Source organism: Thermobia domestica, chromosome 10 (genome assembly GCF_964235325.1).
Source record: "Thermobia domestica chromosome 10, izTheDome1.hap1.1, whole genome shotgun sequence".
Classification (NCBI taxonomy): Eukaryota; Metazoa; Arthropoda; class Insecta; order Zygentoma; family Lepismatidae; genus Thermobia; species Thermobia domestica.
This window is the reverse complement of record NC_137463.1, coordinates 152651620-152669614: the sequence shown is the minus strand read 5'-3', so window position 1 is coordinate 152669614 and position 17995 is coordinate 152651620. Positions and strand designations below refer to the sequence as shown.

The window sequence follows — 17995 nt, the reverse complement described above, 5'->3', positions numbered from 1 at the left end:
TGAACAGAGTAATGTTTCGCTAAGTGAAACAATAAAAGTTGGGGCGTTTGCAGATAGCACAAGAAAACCTATAGCAGAACCCGATCTTGTGATTCCTGAAGTGCCATTCAGTAGTCTTCTATATTTGAAATTGGAGAAAGAGGAAGATGCAATGGAGAAAGGAAAAGTAGTACCTGAAAAAACTCAAACAGGAGAGATTACTCAAGAGGCTGCAATAAAATCTGAATCGCCTGGAGAATCGCGAAGATCTAGCTGCTCATTGATATCAGCTCCAGACGACTTCATTATGGTAGACTTGGTAATATTTACTTAATTAACAATAACTTTAGATACCAACTATCATTTTAACAAAAGAGACACTGACCAAAGCTTAAAACTTTACTTTATTTTAAATTATAATTTGTAACTGTTTCGGATATCTAACATATCCTTCTTCAGACACGATCGAAATTAATGAAAATACAGACATATATATATAAATGTTGTTATAACAGAGTTTAAATTCTTTAACCGTCACTTCTTTATTTTTATTTATTTATTTATTTTTCTTATTTTTTTTTTCTCTGTTATAACAACATTTATATATATGTCTGTATTTTCATTAACTTCGATCGTGTCTGAAGAAGGATATGTTAGATATCCGAAACAGTTACAAATTATAATTTAAAATAAAGTAAAATTTTAAGCTTTGGTCAGTGTCTCTTTTGTTAAAACAATTAATCCAAAGCCATGAATAGTCTTAATACCAACTATCAGCAAACTATTTTGGTGTAAAACAGTTAGGATTTGTAATTGACTAACAGGAGAAGCAATTATAAGTAGTTGGCTCCAAAGTTAAATTCAGTTTGCGAAAGTATACCAAAGTATACCTCTACTTACGAGGGACCCTAATACTCGCGAATAAAACAAAATACAACAGAATTGAAAATATGGTTATTGTTCAACGTAGCCTCCGCTTTGAAACTTCTGCATTCTGTTAGAAGATGATGTTCTCTTGCTCCTGAAACCATACATTCACAGCATCCATGATGGCATTGTCATCCCAAAATCCCTGTCTATGGACACACTTGAAATCTGGATACAAGTGGAAGTCGGTTATGGCTAGGTAAGGCGAATAGGGGAATGAGCTACCAATTCAAATCCAGTTATTTGAATTGCAGCTAGTCAATACTGATGGACGGCAGCATTGTCCTGATGCACAGCACTCTACGTGTCAACATTCCTCCTCTCTTGCTTTTAATTGCAGCTTGTAAGTTTCACATAAGGGCAGCATAACATGGCCCGTACTTGTGGTTCCATGTTCCAGATAATGCGAAAGCAGTATTCACTTGGGATCCCAGAACACGAAATTTCTTTGGGATTGTTGATCTAGTGTGCTCTTCCATTCGGAACCCATCAGGTTTCGCGTACTTGTCTTGACCAAACTTCCTTCATACTCAAATAATTGGTTAAGATACTATGTGCTATGCCGGTTGACAACCCTTTACTCTGAGACCCGGGTTCGATTCCCGGCGGGAGCTCATGTGGTTCGGATTCCACGTTAATCAGTAGGTCCACGTCTCATATAGCCTCGCTGCTGAAAGGGACGTTAAACTCAAAATCAAATCAACTCTTTACTCTCTGCGAAGTTCCTGGTGGTGATTCGTCTGTCTGCGGTAACCATGTGAAAGATCTCGATGTTGTTCTCTGTGGTTACTGTTTCTGGTGGCTCACTTGTATGGACATCTTCGCATAACTACCATAGTTGAACTCCCGGCACCATCTCGCAACAGTTGGGTGGGAAATGATTAAGCAGGTTCGTCTGATGCTTGTATCAAATCCTCATGAATTTCTTTCGGTTTCTCATTTGTAATTTCAAGTAATTCATAGCAGCATGAACCTCAGTATTTTTCATTTTCACCACGTTCTTACAGATGTTCTACTACCGACACTTGTAAAGAAAAAAGTACGTCTTACATTTCGACATAAAGCGATTATAAAGTGTCTACTTTCTACACATGCTAAAATTATGGCTCTATATGAGGGAGAAGGAGGCGAGTATTAGAGGATACTGAACGTCCCTCGTAAGTTTAATAAAATTATTTATCTATGCATTACTCGAAGTGCATTTATCATCTAGAAACACTGAGCATACTATTAAAATTTTCGAACAAGACATTCTTTATTATCATTTTTTTCTTCTAACTAATCTTTGCAGCCGACTATGCTATCATGGCTTTAATTTTATCGTAACGTGGCGTGTATAAATATAATGCATGAAAACCTATGACTTAATACAGTTTATAACTCTAGTAGGTACTTTGGGATAAAAACTTTGTGTTCACACTCCAATATGGTGGAAAGAATGAAATATTGTCACCCTGGAAGTATTTTAAAACGCTTTCTGAATGATGGAACTTAACACCAAAGAACAAGTTAGAGGGCAGTTACACTAGGGTCATTCCACGTCACACCGAACAGCGATCTTTATGATATTTTGGCAGTTTTTTAATTATTATAGCAAGTTTTTAGCAGTAAGGGAATATAGCAAGATTTTAGATTTTCTGGGGCTGCAGTGTTTTTAAGTTATAGCTCGTTAAAGTTTGTCAGTCATCTACCAAGCTATGATTTTATTGGTAAGTGCACAGCGAAACAAAAGTAGGTATAGAAGACGGATGAAGATAGCCATGATTTTTATTTTATTATGTAAAGCATACTTGTAGAGCGTTTTATTGATTGCTATTTGTGGAATTAGGTAATGCAAAATATTTAACTTAGTAGAAACGAGTGAACATATAATGTATAAAAAATAAATTGCTCTATCATTAAAACCGTTTAATATTTTTTACAGGTAAGTTTTAAAGTCATCTATGAAAACTCCATTAAGGAAATGAAAAGTTTCTGCGAAAAATATATCTTACAATTTTTAAAAATCAGTACTTGAAAGTCTGTAATAGCCATGTGTAGAATCTCATGAGGCCGCGGTGGCTCAGTGGTAGTGTTCATCTCTGGTGCATGGGATCCTTGGCACGATGCCAGCTCGCGCCAAGTGAGTTTTGTGGTAGACAAACACCGTGTGCATAGGTTTCCTCGGGATTCTCCCGTTTCTTCCTACTTTCTTCATTCCACCATTTCATTCATTCTCACCATCACCATCTCCATTAGCCTATATGGGATAACCGTGGGATGTAAAACTGATTTTTTTTGTAAAATCTCATTTGCAGAACCTTCCCAAAATAAAAATAATCTAATAATTTATACTTCTTTATGCTTATTACAAAAGTGAAGATCAACGTTTTTCATTGTTTAAATCACAAGAAGTCGTATTATAATTTATTAAGGGGATTAACAAATATTGAATATTTTACAGACACCTATGCAGCGCAGTATAAGAATTGTAAGAACTTCTTAAATTTGTGCTACCATAAACAAGACTTCTACAATTTAAATAGATGGTCATTTTATGTACTTGGTGACGATAAGGCAGCTTATTGATCTCTTATCAGTTAATATAATTGGTGCAGAAAGACAAAATACTGATGAGCATTACACTTCAGAATTTGATTTGAAACTTGGACACAGTGATTACAGTTATGGGTAATTTCCCATTTAGTCTGTGAGCCTCAGTTGTTATACGGATCTTCTGTGTGAGAGACTCCCAAGAGATACAATAGTTCATGTGGTTCGGATCCAGGGCTGTAACTTGTGAGGGGCAGGGGGCAACTGCCCCCCAGAGGAGCTCCCTGCCGTTTGAGGGGCCCATTTTAAGACAAAATTTTCTTACTCCATATGGGATACAAACATGAAATTATAAATGAAGCATCAAACAGGTTCACTACATTACATAAACAAAACAGCACACAAGAGGTACATAAAAATGAGTGGTGGGCCCATTTCAGTAAAAAAGTCTACTATTAGGGGCTCTAGAAATAATATTTAGTCGTATGGCTTTGATTTGTCAATATTGTTACGTTAATTAATTTGTCATGTGTGGAACGGGCCCAGTGGCGTAACTAACGGCCCCGCAGACTTTGCCGTGCGGGAGGGCCCATAGGTTTCGGGGGGCTCATAAAGAGTAAGATGGGGCCTAAGAATTAGAAAAACAACTTTTTCTAGGGGGCCCAAATACGCGTATTAATGCCCCCCAGAAGAATGTCTAAGTTACGGCGCTGTTCGGATCCTACGCTATGCTGTAAGTGCACGTTTCATAGAGGCGCTGTTGAAATGAACGCTTTTTGGTGAACCAGCAAATACTGATGAAGAGAATGTAATTGTAAAATTTATGCATGCACATATGGTCTAGCATTATCATATTATTGGCACTAATGATGGAATTTTGGAAATTCTATGTAGAGAAGAGTGGGGAGTTGCAATTATTATAATATGTCAATATCTCAGAACCCCTTAAGTATACAGAGATGAAGGTTGCTATTAAGACTTTTGATTTAAAAATAATTAGACATGCGTTTCAGCATTTCTTTTTATAATATTTCTCTCAGAAGGGAAGAAAAGAGATGGAAGGAAAGGGACAGGGGGTTGCAGTTAATACAATAAGATGTCCGTATCTCAGAATCCGTTAAGTTTATTAGATACATGAAATTTTTAGACTTTTTGTTTAATATAATTAAACACGTGTTTCAGCGTTTTTAAATATTTGTCGTGAAAAAGAAGACAAGGAGTAGGGGTAGGCCTATGAAACCCTAAGATTTAGTGCCGCATTCGCAAAAGCTCTCTATAGACTTTTAACCTTAACCAACTAAATCCAGTTTCTACTTTATATACCTATTTCTGTGAGGTCCATCCTAACATTGTTTTCCCATCTGCATCTAAATATCCTCTATCGATTAGGTTTCTAATTAAAATTTTCAAAGCATTCCTACTTTGTTCTATTCTGGCTGCATGACTTGCCCATATGAATCTCCTAGATTTAATGACCCTAACAATGTTAAGTAACGGTATAAATTGTACAGTTCCTCGTTATGAAGGTCTCTCTATTCCTCATTCCCGTACCTCTTGACCTCAGGATTTTATTTTCAAATACTTTCAGTATCTGTTCTTCTCTCAAAGTAAGTTACTATTTCGTTCCCAACCGTGTAGCACAACAGACATAATTACTGTTTTATATATTTTAGCAATTTGTATTAATTTGGAACTGCATAGCTTGTAATAGATTGAGTGAGGTCTCTGAAAAATAGTACTAGGAGTTCATGCTTCATTTAGTTTGTGGTCTATCTTGTTCGTTAAAATTGTCAAAAATATTTGGAAGGAGAACGCTATGAGTCATTCATTCTTTTATTTGGGAATTATACAGGGTGAGTCGAAAGTCCTTGGATACCTGCATAAGTTTGAAAATCGACGGGAAAAGTAAAAACTGATGATGGGAACAGAGGTTTGATGAGGGGCCACAACTTTTGGAGTGTATGTCATTCATGGCCGCCATTTTGGATTCAAGTTATTTTTTAAAAAATGGGAAGGGGTGTATCACACATCAAATAACACTAGCTTGAGCTCAGGAATTTAATGGTGCAATTTTTTTTCTATCTTGTACAGTTTAGAAGTTATTAATGTTCAAAGGTGGGAAATTACCTTGATACTGTATGCTAGAACACATGTTGTACGTGTTGTCCATCCCGTGCAATGCACAACTGTAGTCGCCGCAACCACTTTGACTGCACACGGAGGAAAATGTCTCATGAAATTCCGTCACAGGCTTGTTGGATGCGTTCCTCCAGGTGTCTCAAATCACGGATTGTCTCAGCATACACTGTCTGCTTAAGATGTCCTCATAGATAAAAATCAAGGGGCGTTAAGTCAGGGGATCTGGGCGGCCACTCCACGGGACCACGGTGACCAATCCACTTCCCTGGCAGTTGTTCATCCAACCATTCACGGACACCAAGTCCATAGTGTGGAGGGGCTCCATCGTGCTGAAAATAAGATGGGAAAATGCCGTCAGCATTCAGTGTGGCAGGGAACACAAGGTCCTGCAGCAACATCAGATACTGTGGTGCAGTTAAGGTGTTTTAAATGAAAAATGGCCCAATGATGCGGGTGTCCCATATGCCACACCACACCATCACCTTCGCTGGACTATGTTCTCGACTCGGGTCAACCCAGTTCGGATTTGCGTCACACCAGTATCGACAATTATGTCGATTAACCTCCCCGTTCAAAGTGAAATACGCCTCGTCTCCGAACAGTATGCCCTTGGCAAACGCAGGATCCAGTTCGTGTTGTTCAGTAGCCCACATGGAGAACTCCAACCGGCGATCAGGGTCATCCTCGTTCAGTTTGTTGCATGTGCAGCTTGTAAGGATGCCACTGATTGGCGTGCAACATCCGGACAACGGAGGATTGGCTTATTGCACATACTAGGGACACACGACGGGTACTTCGTTTAGACTTTCCACAAACGACGCAACAACCGCCGTTGCAGTTTCCTCATTGGTGGCAGTCTTTGGTCGCCCACTACGTGCCCTATCTTGAACAGCTCGTCTCCCGGAATTTGGTGATCACGTGAGCCACCGTGTTGTGCGATACCAGTTCTCTGTCTGGGTGCCGTCTGTTGTAGTCAGCTGCTATTGCTCGGTATCTGCGTTCCCCTGATATAAGGATGATTTCGATCTTCTCTTCGCGTGTCAGACCCATTTTAAATCACCTGGAACAAAGAGAGAACTGGGTCAGTATCAAGGTAATTTCCCACCTTTGAACATTAATAACTTCTAAACTGTACAAGGTAGAAAAAAATTACACCACTAAATTCCTGAGCTCAAGCTAGTGTTATTTGATGTGTCATATACGTCCTTCCCATTTTAAAAAAAATGACTTGAATCCAAAATGGCGAATTTCAAGATGGCAGCCATGAATGACATACACTCCAAAAGTTGCGGCCTCTCATCAAACCTCTGTTCCCATCATCACTTTTTACTTTTCCCGTCGATTTTCAAACTTATTCAGGTGTCCAAGGACTTTTGACTCACCCTGTATTATAGCTTATATTACATTGAATGTTAGGACCCTGAAAGGTAGAACTATAGGTGCATACTTTTATTAATTTAGGTGGTGCATATCGCTCTCTTGGATAAGTATAAAATTATGAATAATAATATTTTGGAAGGGAATTTTATGATTCATCTGAATCAAGTTATGATTTATTCAAATGTGTAGGTTCCTAGATGTCTTTGAAAAGAAATATCAACTGTTTCAAGTTAACGTAAGATTAAAAGATAGGTAGATGTCAGCAGATCAAAGATACTACCCTGAATCAAATTTGGTAAATATGACTTCAAAATCGTCTTAAATAATGTCAAATGACTTAAATTTTCGGATTATTACCTAAAACCGTGTTAAAGTACACCTTTAAAATTTTAATATACGATATCAGTACATTTTCTTAGTACGCACAAATTACGTTCTAGCACGTGTAATACAAGTGTGAGTCATGGTAGCTTGTGTACTGTGAATGTATAGGTCCTTCGATGTGTTTGATAGGCTTACCCACATCTACATAGTAGTATTGGGAAGCATCTAACAAAGAGACTTACGGAAGTGTAACTCACCGATTTGAATGAAAACTTTGTATACTTGTAGAACATCGGAAGATAATCGACACGTTTTTACATATACATATACATATATATATATATATATATATATATATATATATATATATATATAATTTTATTTTATTTATTTCGGCAATGGTACGAATTAAGGGTTGAAATGACCCTTTGAACCTTAGGAGTGGTCTTCAAGCATCAAGGGTGTAACCAGCAGGTTTGTGTAGGGGGGGCCCGTCGTTTTTGAGGGGGGGCCAGCTACAATGTACAAAGCCAAAAAAAAAAAAAGTGTTGCTGCTAGTGTTTTTTGAGGCCTGAAAGAAAGGAAAATTTTAGTTTTCTTCTGGAAAACTAAAGACACTATTTTAGCTTATTATTATTATTATTATTATTATTATTATTATTATTATTATTATTATTATTATTATTATTATTATTATTATTATTATTATTATTATCATTATTATTATTATTATCCATAAATTATATTCAAGATGGTTTTTATTATGCTTAATCAAGAACTACTGCCCGGGAAAAAACGCTATACTTTTGTGCATAACTATAAAGGTAACCAAGAAAGTTCTGTCCCTTTTCGTGGAAGTCTGTGTTCAATTGGACCTCACATCGTGAGTTGAATGCGAGTGGAGATAAGGCGAACGTCAATTGTTGGTGTGGGTATATCCAACATACTATCTGGTTGTGGCAATTCAGACACACCGTAAACTTGCGTAAAGACAGAGGAAACATGGGACATCCACAGAGCGTCATAAGAGCATGTATGCTGAACGAGTTCAAATGGAGGTCAAACGCCGCTGTAGTGGGACAGAAGATATGCCAGGCCTTTGGTGAGGGTGTCGTGACGACGCGGACATTGCAGCGATGGTTTAACAAGTTTAAGGACGATGACGAAACACCCGAAAACATCACGTGCCGGAAGACGTATCACATGTACACGTGTACGATCACGTATCACATGTACAAAGAGGAACTGGGGCTACAATGCAGTGTGTGGAGAAACCATTCGGCAGCACATCCATCAACTTGTGAAGCACTACAAGTTGTGTCAATGGGTCTCACATATTTTGACTCCGGGCCAGAAGGAAACGCGGCAGTCGCCTGTGTTTATTTACTGTTTCGGAGCTATTTCTGGACAGGGCGTTGACATGTGATAAAAAGTGTATCCTATACAAAGCTCCACGGCGCTCTCATCATTGGTTAGCATCCCATGAACCGATTTCAAAACAGCCGAAACCAGCACTGTACCAGAATAAGGTCCTTCTGTGTGTTTGGTGCATCGTGCATCGGGAACTGCTACCAGGTGGTCAGAGTATCAATGCAACTGTGTAGTGTCAGCAGTTGAGCTGTGCTCAACAAAAACTTAAAACTCTGGAGCCATCGCTTCTGAATTGCAAATGGGTCCTCGTTTACGGGACAACGCAAAGTCCCACGTGGTTAAGATGACTCAGGACACCATTTTCCGCCTTGGATGGGAAACAATATTGACACCACTATATTTCCCGGGTATTGCACCGTCCGATTATTACCTGTTCCATTCTTTGAACAATCACCTTAGAGGACGCCAGTTCAAATCCCTAGTAAAAGTCCAAAATGCACCTGATACTTTCTTCGTTTCAAGGCCCACCAAGTTCTACCGCAATGGATTCCATGGCCTTCCAGTACGTTTTCAGAAGGTCGTCGATGCTGATGGGGACTATTTTTGATCTTCCAGGTTAGGTGACATATCATTGTTCGACGGTGGTGGGTGAAAAAGCAACAAAACTTTTCTTGGTTACCTTTAAATTTAAGACCTTGTATACAGAACATATCTACACAAGATTGATTTTCTTTGAAATTTCACTTAATTTCTTTACGGTTTCCTGACAAAAATATTTATTATTCGTGACTTAAAAAAAAATATTTTATTACACTGAGTAGAAATAAAAGAGAGAGCGAATGAAATCCAAATTGAATAAAAGCATTGTTTCTCACTAAATTTTCCATCCTCTATGTCTTTTAAAACACTTGTTAAAGCATATAAAAATATACTTGTTAAAGCATATAAATCGCAGTAAATTGTGTAATCTGCTGTCACAAAAAAAAGTATCTTATTTTTCGATCGGTATAAGGAAGAGATACTATACTATTTTTCGATCGGTATGGAGAAAAAACAATATTTCTCCTTACTATTTTACCATAAATTATTAATTGTCAATAAAATTTGTTACTTTTAAATGAATGAAGCGAGGTAATTTTACTATGATGTTTTAAAAGCTGGTCATTTGGGGGGGCAGGAAACCATTTGGGGGGGCCCGGCCCCGATGGGCCCCCCCTTGGCTACACCCCTGTCAAGCATAGACATGAAATAGTCATTTAATGTAGAAGAAAACATATCGCTAAGGGTTTAGGACAGCTTATTCAGAATCTGATGTCAAAATTACAAAATTCAAAATGGTGGATCCAATATAGTGATTACAACAGGGATGCAAATAACCACTCGCCCGGGGCGAGCGGTTCGTCGGTGCGGGCGAGTATTTAATATAATATCGAAGGTAAGTAAATGATTTCTATTGTGTGATGCGGGCTAGTAACTTTCTTCTTGGGCGAGTAAAATTTTGTTGCTTATTTGTATTCCTAAATTACAATTATATATATATATAAAAAAAAAAAGTCTTCTGGTTTGAAATGCTCTGCAGTTAGCCGAAAACAATTATAGTTGGCAGAGGTTGCTGCGAGGGGGTTGCAGACTGATTTGAAACCACTTTCTGTACTTGTTTTAATGGGATGCTTGATTAAAGTGAGTCTCTGCACCTCTCACTATAACGTTTACAGGGACACCAACACTAGGAAGTGTGACACAGCCAATGAAGTCTATGACTCATAACTACGCCATACAGCCTTTAATTTCTGCAAATTGTGTTTTGATATCACCGTTGTTAATTGTTCTGCAAGAAAAGAATGGAACATTTGGCACTATAGTCAAAAACAACCTCATTTAATCTGAAAATAGCCTTGTAGAAGCATCAAATTCGGGAAAATTAACATCAGGTCTTGTGAAATCATGCTTTTAATAGGTTTTTCTCCCAGCGTCTAATGCAAGTCCATTTTGTTATTAGATTCGTGGAGTGGTCACAATTCATCAACTTTTGAACCAGTTTACGAACAAAAGAGTATCTCAAAATCAGGGTTATTGGAATTTTCCCCAGCTCAAAATTCTCCAGTGTGTTTTTTCTTAGCGGGGGGGGGGACTGGGGTAAAACCTACAATAAAACCCAAAACAGCCCATCTCAAAAAAATGTACTTCAAAACGGATTGAAATAATCTTAATATGAGTATAATTACTTTCTTTAATCGTATTTCTTAGTGTAAGCCTACTTTCAAAATTGGCTTATAATATGCATTTACCACCAAAACAGAATACCATTGGAACAAAAAAGGTTTGGGAATCTTTCATGATGAATTTTGTTTGCGCTCGATCAAATTTGTTGTAACTCTGTTCAACTGTAATCTATTATATGAAAATGAAAGGAATCTTGTTTGTGGGTGCAACACAAGAAAACGGTTAATGAATTTTTGGATTGCAGTTATCACGTACCTCGAACTAGGTTTTTAATCAGATTACTTTGATTAAAATGCATGTTTTATGGGGGGAGCGGAGGGTCAAAATCTATGTGAAAATCTTAGTATCTCACGGTTTTGTCAATTTAGGAAGATGACACTTTTTATGTAAACTTCCCATTAAAAGTAAGTGGACGCGTGCCCGAGTGTTTTTGAGAGTTTCCGTAATACAGTGTTTTTAAGAAGAGGGGTGATTTTCCATAATTCCTTTGTTTCCATTGAAAGTGAATGTGTCTGTTGTTTGTGATCGCATCACGGGTAAAGAGTTGATCAGTTTGAAATGAATTTTTGAACATAGTTCATTATTATTTATTTATTTGTTACTTTGATTAAAGGGCATATAATAAAGGAACTAAAGCGGGTTCAAAATTTCATCCAGGAATTACAATGTCTCGCGAGCACGTTAAGTTAGGAAGATGAAATTCGGTATATTAATACCTCACTAAAAGTAAGAGGACACGTCACTTCCTGCTTTTAAAAATTTCAATTTTGAAAGAGGAAAGAGGGTGTTTTCTATAATTTATTTCTTCACATTTAAATCGACGATGTCCGTTGTTTGTAATCGCGTCACAGAAAATGGTTGAACAGTTTGAAATGAGTTTTAGAACCTACTTCAAGCTGAGATATTATCATGTAACTTAAAGAACGTATCCTAAAGGAGAAGGGATTAAAAATTCATGACAGAAATAGAATCTCTTACTACACTTTCATTGATATGAGTATCCTAAGGGTGTAGAGGAGGCTCAAACAGTTTCCTTGAATCTGATTCTTCCTGTGCAAAGAACGGACACTTAAGCTAGTATGGAATCAAAAGTAATACGGCTACATTTCCTTTGTTTTTGTTACATGTGTATGACTATAAAAGTAAAATTCTTTCTCCATGTGTCAATTAATTACAAATCGAAAACGCTTGAGAAAGTAAATTACTAAAGATACACCTCTATCTTCTCAACTTAACGGCAATCAGATCGTGAAACTCCGTGATTCTTCTTGCGTATCTGATGGAATATGTGAAGCACAATACAATTATTTTATGTTACAAAAACCCTTTAACCGTAAAATCTATTGTAAGAAACCAAATTGGCAACTGAAAATTAGAAAAAATCCATTTTCAACATTTCATTTCTTAAAAAGAACTGTTTTATTTCCTTTAAAAAAACAACATCCTTTAGATAAAGCCAATTTTTTTTTTATCTCTGGCTCCTGAAATTGAGGTACTATCTCAGTATTTGCCTGGCGTGTTTTAAGTGAAATTCAGGACGGCTGGCTCAAGGGTTTGAATCATAAGTGTAAGAGGGGTTTTGTTCCTATTCTGTATTACATAAGATTTCCATCTCTTTGTTACTCTAGAAAACTGTGTACTTTCTTCTTTCTAGAAATCGAAATATAAGCGAATGTCAATGATGTAGAATGGTTCCACGAAACGCGTATGGGACTTCACGAATACTTTGTGCTTTTTTGTTACTTCTAAGTTCAATGTCTCATGATTATGCACCAGGGCTAAGGAAAACTGTGATGACATGGATAACAATCGTGGCAAGACGAAAGTGGTAGGAAATGGGAGAACCTCGAGAAAACCCATGCACATAATGTTTGTCCATCGCAAAACGCGCTTGGTGGAAGCTGGAATCGAACTAGGAATCTGCACCAAACGTGAACTACCGCGATCTCGCAAGCGAATTCCATAGTTTCATGTGTACAGTAGAACGCATATGCTTAAATGATACATTACGTAAGAATATGGCTTTAAATGTAAGTTCAAAATTTAATAAAATCCAATATTACCCAATGAAACCCAATTTTGACCAATAAAACCTTATTTTACCCAATAAAAGCACTGGGCTGTTTTGAACTGGGTTTTCCAGAACCCTGCTCAAAATAGAAACCATTCTGCAGGAACAACTGATACCATTCGCCTCTTCGTGTGTTCGTCTTTAGGCCGTGGAAAAACTTCTTGAGGTATTTTTCTATTATCCTTCTCTACAACTGTAACATAAATTTATATCTCCGTAATAACATAATTAAGATCCGATCACTGATTCATAATCAGCTTTCTACTCCCAGAAATGCAAATCATCTTAGGTATACGTGGTACAAAAACAGTTATTTGGAAGAAAAACCACCGGCGTCGTAGAGAACAATTGAAAACTCGCTGTAGAAAGCAATGTAAATGCCGAAAACAATAGTTACTATAACAATAGAGACAAAAGATAGTAAATTGTGCCCAAGCGTCACAAAATAGAAAATACCATTGCTTAGAAATACAATCTAGCATATAACGAAGTATGAAAATCTAACTAGGGCATAAACGTATTAAAAAATAAAATAAATGAAACAATTTCAAGATAGCGCTTACATTGCCTTCTACAGCGAGTCTTGAATAACTAAATTTTATTTCTTGGTAATTCCCAAATTAAAGAATGTGTCAAACGTACATCTCCTAAATTAATTTATTATTATTATTATTATTATTATTATTATTATTATTATTATTATTATTTGTTTATTTTATTTTATTTTTTATTTATTTATTTATTTTTTGCTTACTGAAAATTCTTCAGTTAAAAAACTGTTGATAGCAAATAGTCTTAAAAAAAATTACGGATGGGCCGATTGCAATTCTCGATTCTTCGATACCGGCTGTATCGAGGAATCGTCGATTCTCGATTCTTTGCGCTACCGGATTCGATACCGATTCCGACGAAAAAATAGTGAAAACTCTCAAAACCATGTACTTTTATGATGGTTGTCTCTCAGTAAACTGTCAAGAAAATATCTCTCTGCTCCACCAGCGACAGTGTTTTCAGAGAGACTGTTTTCCATTTCAGGGCAAATTTGTGGGAAAAAAAAAAAAAAAAGATTATACCCAAAGAGGATTCAAATGCTTCTTTTCTTAACAGAAATTTGAAATAATCCAAACTTTTTAGTTTTTAAGACTTTTCAAGACACAAGACTTTTCATTCTAATTCCATATTTTCAGGTTTTGAACATTTCAGTTTCAATTTTTCATTGTTTTGAAAGAGATTTTATTCATTTGCAATAGGCTAATAAAATGTTTTTGGATTCAAATGTGTTTTTATTACTTGTTTTAGCCAGAATCGGAATCGGAATCGAGAAATTCTGGAATTGGCCCATCCCTAAAGATAAATGTTAAAATTTCTGTTTGAAAACTTTCATTTCAAAATGTTGTACTCACTACAAATCTGAAATATTTTAATATTGAAAATTTGAAAACGTTTTAGTTTGAAAATTATCTTTTTTAAACACCTACCGAAACTTCAAACGACCGCATCATGATACCCATATCTCATTCAAGAAAAGAAACCAATGTACTCATTCATATGATCATATATTGTAATAAAGTCTGATTTTAGTGACTCCTGGGACACTAGTTTGGTTCGTTCAGGCTTCATAGTTTGAAGGAAGTGGCCTGTTAGAGATGACAGAATTCTTATGATGATAATAACTAATGTTACATATGCTTTTTTTATATCTATATTAGGAATTTTATATGATAACTTGTTCTTGAAAATTCCGTTAAATTTTTCTTTATTGTGATATCAAATTATCAACATCACTGAGTATTTTAACAAAAGAAACGCTGACCAAAGCTTAAAACCCACTGTATTTTAAATTATAATATGTAAGAACTGGACAGAGGGCTTACCTATTAATGAATTACGGCAAGGAAGTTTGGATAGAGTAGACAAGAAGAAAATAAAAAAAGGGCCTTATAAGAACCAAATATGGCGGAACGTGATTAGTTTGAAAGTGAACACGGAGTCTTACAGCATTGGCTGAAGGCCTCAGCAAATAGAATTTAAAAAAAGAATAACAATGACTATATATATGTCTGTTAAAAGAATTTAAAATTTGTCATAACAATGACTATAAATTATTCATTGCAGCTTTGGAAAATTCAAGATTGCTAATAAAACTCCAACTGACCAAAGCAGTGTATATATTTTAAGATTATATATTTGTGTTTCAGTTTCACTTGGTCTGGCATTCAGATTGTTTATAATCTGTCAAAATTGAAAATTTCTCTCATAATGTGTCTGAGAAAGGCTATGTTACATAGCCGAAACCGTTACATATTATAATTTAAAATACAGTGGGGCATGTCCACGGAAACAGGGACAAAAATTCATGAAAGAAATATAGTTATAATTTTTAGTCAAGTTGTTCCTTTGATAAAAAAATATAGTTGTATGTAGCTGGCATCATTAAATGCTTTTCAGAGAATAACTATTTTCTTATTTTTTCCGTAGGTTACCTTTAATCTACTAAGTTTTAATGTTGATTATGCTATACAAGCTTTATTTATTATTACATAGGTCTTATTTTTTTCTGTCGGTATCCCAAGTAAAATTTCATATAACTGATGAAACCTTTTCTTAAAGTAAAGTTCAACGTTCAACTTAATTAAACTGTGCTTATTTCAAGTTATTATAAATGTATGTTGCTTATACTTAAGAATAAAAGATCGTTGACAAATGTAACGTGAGTTACCCGGCTGTGTGCATATTCCACTAAAATAAATAGTCATAAAATGTAAATAGAAATTTAATATTTTTGCCATAATTAGATTATGTGTGTCCCTATCTTACACAGTAATGTCATGCACATAGCTATGCTAGTACAAAAAAAAAAAAAAAATGTACTGAAAAATTTCAGGTTCTGAATGTAGGGGAAAAATTTGTAACGTGAGTTACTATAGTATTTTCTTTTCTCCTAGGTTTGCTATATCATATAAAATGACGATATTTGGTAAGTATCTGTATAAATATGACAGCTTTCCTTTTATTAAAAAAAAGCGGAGCTTTTAAGTTTATTTGTGGTTAGTATTCTTCAAAATATACGTCATTACGTAACGTAAGTTACCATGGATATACCCAGTGGGTTTTAAGCTTTGGTCAGTGTTTCTTTTGTTAAAATAATCAATCCAAAGCCATGGATAGTCTTGCTATCACTGAGTAGTAATGTAAGTGTGTACACTACTGAATACTCTTTGATTTGGATATATTTAACTACTTTAAGTACATTTACTATGTAACCGTTTTAATCCATTTAATGATGTGTATATATTAATTTCCTAATCTCATATTTCAAACTGAAGTTAATCGTACTACAAGAATGTTTTACTGTACTGTGAGAATATTAGACAATATTTTGTAGCCCTTCTTCCTTAGCCTCGGGAGATTATCGTTCGGCTTTAAACTAAAATAAGTCTTGTAGTATGGGATAGAAAATGAAGATATTGAGATGGAAAATAGAGAAAACTAGTTGGCAGAAAGGAAATATAATGAAAAAGAAAATACCATAAAATGTAAACACGGAAGCTAATATTAGTGTTAATTAAAGAGAGGAATAGAAACTGGTAAGGAAATAGAAAACAAATTGTATATGTGGAATGGTATACTAGAGCGGGAAAGATAACGATTTAAGCTAAATAATCTTCTGCACACTTATTTTTATCGTGAACTTAATTCGTGATGTTTGACTATAATTTTCAAATATTTCAGTAGTTTTAAAAAATCCAAGAAAACGTAAACAAACCTTAGACCCTTCCGTCTTGGTTGTAGGGCTTACCTCGAACGAAGAATAGACTTCAAAACATGTCAAGCTTGATCTGTTCATTTATGGTTTACGGAATGCAATACGCCTTCAAGTGGGGCAAAAACCTATTTACTACTTCATCAGAAGGTCAGTTTCTTTAAAATATCCAACAAAAAGTTCATATTTATTGTGATTCTTGCTGACTCTTTAAGAAGATTTTTGAGTATGATGTTCGTGAATCTCAAAGAAACTAGAACAAGCATTGGACGAACTAGATTTGTTTTAATTCAAGTTGAATGCTAGTTTACTGGAGACGGGCTATAATTTACTCATAATATTGACTACCGGTAAATTTTATTTTTGAAAAATAAAGAAAACAGTATTTCCTTCATGCTAAAATGCAAAATATGCAGTGTAGAGTCTAATCATGTCATATGACTCAGTCCGCAGAATCGTTTCATGCATATTATGAATATGTCAATGAATAGTAACAGATAATAAGCAGCTTCACATGCTAACTTCAACAAATATATTAGAGACAATGGTGACCTCGCCTTTGTATCATTAATCCTTAACTTTCGACTCTATCGTCGTGAATATGGATTCCCAGTATTTTCTTAGTACTACTTTTCACCCCAGTAGTACTAAGAAAATGTAATTATTCTCCTTTTCGCAGCAGGAAATCTGAAAACACTGGGCAAGACTCTCCACCGATATAAATATACCTGTCCCTTTAGTATACTATTGATTAAAATGCAGGCCCGTAGCCAGCCTCCAAATTTAGGGGGGGCTACATGTAACTTAGGGTGGGCACACACAGAGAGAGACACAGACATTATACAATATATATATATATATATATATATATATATATATATATATAAAGTCTGTGTGTGATGATGAATAATTTCTTATGCTCTTAAAACTAAAACTACAGCGTGAAGGAATTATTATTAAAATTTTCCCCTATAGCGTTAGTACAACTGTACCTGTATAGAATAGAATAGAATAGAATATTTTATTGTCATTGAGCTTTACAAGCAATAGACAACGTCCGAATGAAATATACATATAGATACAGATATATAAAATACAGATACAGATATATATAAAATAATCATTACATACAATCAGTTATTCGTTAATATTACATATATATATATAAAATAATCATTACATACAGACAATCAGTATTGGTTAATATTAAATATATATATAAAATAATCATTACATACAGACAATCAGTTGTTGGTTAATATTATTATGAACAACCTAATAATATT

The 17995-nt window shown here is 35.4% G+C and overlaps 1 protein-coding gene across 4 annotated transcripts in view; it reads left to right on the top strand.

Annotated features, from left to right (window-relative positions):
• Window positions 1-17995, top strand: part of Atg13 (Autophagy-related 13) — a 101215-nt gene that overhangs the window by 73746 nt on the left and 9474 nt on the right. For 3 of the 4 annotated variants that reach the window (XM_081728649.1, XM_081728647.1, XM_081728648.1), the window contains exon 5: window positions 1-298. In XM_081728649.1, the coding sequence (XP_081584775.1) occupies window positions 1-298 (298 nt within the window). The remainder of the gene's footprint in view (window positions 299-17995) is intronic. The other variant, XM_081728650.1, reaches the window with a different exon arrangement.